Genomic DNA, 4,631 nt, shown 5'->3' on the forward strand with positions numbered 1-4,631 from the left:
AGTGCAACGACATTATGGAAATGACTTTCTTTTGAAATCAAGCTGCTGTTCTTTAAAGTCACTTCGTTACTGCCCCGGTCCGTTATTATGCTGTCAAGTCAACCAATCATCGTTTGAGGTACATGATGTATGTGCACTAATTTGTCGATTTCCGTCACTCGCGTCATCGTAAATTTCGCGAAAAGTGTCGGCTTCTAAATTTTTATTTACGACTTTAATTTCAATGGAAATATTAATCCAGAGCTTTTCCTTGGGTGTACTATGTGAGTGTCCGTTTCATAACTTGCGATAAGAATTATCGTTCTTCCCGAGGCCCCCATAGTCGATGATGTTTATGTGCGTATTACGAGTGCCTTATAAGTTTGTAAATGAATCTGGACAGATCATAAACCAAAACCTTAAACAGAAATCGAAAAGACTGGCGTAAGTATCTGAAAAAAGAACATTAGGGACGAAACGCCTTATACCTACGTGTATTGCAGTAGCTCAAATGAAGCGCCTTATTCGATTATTGACAAAATAAACGATTATGGACGATAAAGTGGTGTTATGTAAATAGGTTATTCATCGTCGCACAGAACGATGGGATGAAAGGTGTTGTAAATCAGAAGAGACGGCCACGCCCACTGGCAGATCAGGAATACGTCTCGGGCGACTCGTCATCCGGGGTATAAATAAAGTTGGCGCAGTATCCCGGCATCTCACTTAGTCGGAAATCTCTCCTGGATCGGCTGTACATGTAAGCACGCTCGCGCTGTGACGAAACACTTTCTCCTTGTCCCCTCCATCTTCGAGCTCATGCGAATTTCAGTAACCATTTGTGCTATAAATCATTGCGCGACTGAATCACCACGGCGTCGTAACTTACCCTTTAAAATCTCGACAGCCGCGGTTGCCGAGTAGAAGCATGAACACTGCAGGCAAGGCTGAGTCTTTTTAACACGGGCCGCTAAATTCTTCCATCTCTGTCCCGTTTCACATGAATTGGATTCGGCCTTACATGTTTCACCTTGCCTTATCATCTGTGACGGTGTGCTTTGTATCAAGGATGAAAATGATCTGCGCAGTCGCTCTTTGCAGCACTGACATCTGACTATACGGTTCCATGGTTAAGTACAGCGGATCTCGCTTGTCACGGCAAAGTAATAGTAATTGCGCTGTATGGGACACACCAGTGAACACTTTCCACCGAACAGTCGCCGCCTGTGCTTCGTTCTGCTATGTCCTGGAACAGTACTTGTCGGGAATGCGGCAACATATCTGCAAGGATTGTGGAAACGATGTCGTTACAGCCCGAGGATATCGTAGACTTGAATCGCTCTGGTGCCAGTGTTTCGTCCCCGCTGGTACAGTACGCCGTCGATAATGGAACCCGGAACAGCACAGTGCTGTTCGGCGTCGATGATGACTTAGCCAACTCCAGGCACAGGGTGTTGGTAGTCGTCGTAACTGTGATACTATCAATAATTACCTTCGTCACCATCGTAGCAAATTTGATGATTCTGCTCGCCTTTGCCACCGCACCAAAACTTCGCAAACCAACAAATTATTTCTATGTGAGCATGGCCGTGTCCGACTTCGCAGCTGGACTGCTGGTTCTGCCCCTGGGAGTCTACGACTGGTACCAGAACGAGTACTGGAGGCTGGGAAAGGCGACCTGCGTGTTTTGGGTGACCATGGACTATTTCCTCTACACCGCAACAGCATATATCATGTGCGCTATATGCCTGGATCGCTATCTGGCAATTTTTCACAGTTTCTGGTACAGGCGAAAACGATCAGGTAAACTTGTGTTCAGATTGATAATAGTTGCTTGGATAATTGGGTTTCTTGGCGAAGTGCCCGCCACCACGCTGTGGGAAACGTTCGCGGGGAACAGCACCATCACCTACGATAGTTATTGTGATGTCGAGTTTGTAGATCACTCAGTCTACACCTCCATCAAAATGTTCTTCTCGCCAATTCTTCCGTGCACTTTCATCTTCGTATTGTACCTGCGTATTTACATAACTATACGGCGGCGTTCCGACCGGAGGAAGGCCAGTCTCGACAAGCTATTGATGACGTCAGAGAGCAGGACGTTCGCCTCCCCACAGAGGGTGCTTGTATACGAAAAGTTGGGTTCGAAGAGGAGGGAGTGGATACATATGTCCAGAAAGTCATCCCCTGATGTGTTGTCAGATTTCAACAGCACTGTCATGAGGGAAACTACGCCAAGTTTGCAATCTGGACGACTGCGCGGGGACACATCGACCAGGGTAAGCGTTGAGCACCATAGAGAGTCGAGAGGCACACAAGAAACTGAATTTATATGTGATAAAAATGGCGATTCCGCCAGTCAAAGCCAGCGTGTTCCCGAGATGGACACCACTCAAACAAATAGCGCGACCAGCGAAGATTCTCAAGTACCTTTGAGACGCGAAGAGGATAAATCCTCTACCGCGACAGATGCAAGTGACAAACTGCTGGCGTATTGCAGTGGTAGACGTGACATCGAAAAATCATCAGTTATCAATTCCAGCTCGGCCCGTACGTCACCGAGAAAAGAGAGCGTAGTCTTTCAGGACAGCCCCGCCTGCGCCCGCGGCTACCGCTCGAAGCACATCGTGAGACAATCATCGAGCGACCGGCGAGCTGCGGTTCTCCTGACCATATTGGTCGGATTCTTTCTTCTGTCGTATCTACCATGGGTGATCATCAGTATTTACGAAGCAATTCGTCCGGACCACGCTCTGCCCTTCACCATTTACACCGTGGCTGTGTGGCTGCAGTACGTCAACTCTTTGATAAATCCCTTCTTGTACGTGTACCAAGATCTTGAATTCAGGCATGCCGTTGTTGCGGTTCTTACAAAGCCGTCAATATTGTTTGTGAGACTCACACTGTGATCACCTCTAACCGCAAGATTGCGACCTATGCGTGACTAAGTAGAGTCGGTTTAAATCACAAACAGTTGACTGGGTCTTCTCGTAAAAAGCCCAACCTGCTAAACGCGACCAGCTGGTGAATTTACAACATAGCAAAAATGCGAATATGTCTCGCGTCATCTTGTCTCGCGATATAATATAGTGTGTAAGAGCACAGCTTTGCGATGGGGCAGGCCCCTAAGGCCGATATCTTCAAAGGCTTTTTTATTCAATTATCAAATAATAATCACTACCTGTCTTGCACGGAATCAAGCTGACTTTCAAAATCTACTTTGCTATCAGTTTGGTGAGTAGCGGGATCACCCGATACCTTGTCCCGGTGTTTCGTGCAATATATTCCGCGGATCGCCTTGACTCTCGTTCTCTGATATACATAACATTTATCCTCAGCTTGAGATAACAGTCACATACCCATGCGATGCAAAGCTGCAAATGCAACTGTTATTATGATTTTTGTAAGTGTAATAAAACAGTCAATTGGAGGTGTTGAAGGTGTCGGGGGGACAGCGCAGCTGTACCGTGTCGACAGAATGTAAGGGACTGGTCGACTGTATCGGTGTGTGCAAGCGTGATAATCTGCGGCACTGCATGACGACGCGAAGTCTGCACACGTAAATCGTAATCCCGGAAAAACAGCGCCAGTTCAGGCATGTCAATATTGGTCTTTTTTTTGCCAACAGCTAATATTGTGCAATGACGTCATCAATGTTCAGGGGTGATGTCAAAATGATCTATATGCGTTATTAAGATACAGACCTACAGCAGTGGCTTTGTACGGAAAACGATTGTGACCGAATTATGCGTTATCTTCTTGGGGTTTTCACTTTGTATTTAATTAACAGAGAGACAACCGAACACACGCTTACTGTCACGAAACACGCCTGTCTTCAGAGAACGTGTCCCGCCGAAACAATAATGGAGCGATGTCATTCAGTGTGTACGCAACACCATGAGCGATTTAAATTCGTGAGCGAATTATGTTCCCATGCGAGATCTATGATCTCATTATGGTAGGTAATTTGCAATTGGGGTGATAAGGAAATGAGAATTTCAGAGAAATATTGTAAAATGAAAGATGTTAATGTGCAGATTACCGATATAATGGGTATACAACGATTACATTGTTTACACAACGTCTTACTGGACATGAAAATCTGTGAAAAATGTTGCTCGTTCCAAATTTGTCCCTAGGGTCTGGACAACTCTCAGGTTTTCAAAGTTGCAAGCCGAGTCGCTCTGGCCCGAGATGCAGATTTTTTTTTCTGCAAGAAATTTTGCCGAAGATTTGCTTTGGGCTGCTATAAAAGCAATCGACTCGGCAGTAAAGGACTTATTACGCAGTGTTAGGAATACATCATATATATTTACAACATATGTGAAGTACCACGTTATGGTTGTGTCGGTAACCGGTAACCACGCACGCTTAAGCGTGTTTCCGTCGGATTGATTTACGCTGGTATTTGTAGTACAGTGTATTGAAACACGCAACACATGTACAGTACACATCAGGTCTGGTTACAACTTGATCGTGGAACGTTTCTCAACTACTGAGATAGGCAATTTGATACAGACAGAGTATTTATTAAGCGCTGTCCAAAAGGCCACTGAAAATTAGCTTGTTCATGTGTACTGTGTCTAGATAGACAAAACAAAAAATGATATCACATATATAACACTTCACCAAAATTGACATATGAGACAGTT

The 4,631-nt window shown here is 45.2% G+C and overlaps 1 protein-coding gene across 1 annotated transcript; it reads left to right on the forward strand.

Annotated features, from left to right (window-relative positions):
• Nucleotides 1-1,220: 1,220 nt before the first annotated feature.
• LOC139134374 (tyramine receptor Ser-2-like) lies at nucleotides 1,221-2,888 on the forward strand. The gene has a single exon (XM_070701235.1). The coding sequence runs from the start codon at nucleotides 1,221-1,223 to the stop codon at nucleotides 2,886-2,888; it is 1,668 nt and encodes a 555-aa protein (XP_070557336.1).
• Nucleotides 2,889-4,631: the final 1,743 nt, after the last annotated feature.

Source organism: Ptychodera flava, chromosome 6 (genome assembly GCF_041260155.1).
Source record: "Ptychodera flava strain L36383 chromosome 6, AS_Pfla_20210202, whole genome shotgun sequence".
NCBI classification, from domain to species: Eukaryota; Metazoa; Hemichordata; class Enteropneusta; family Ptychoderidae; genus Ptychodera; species Ptychodera flava.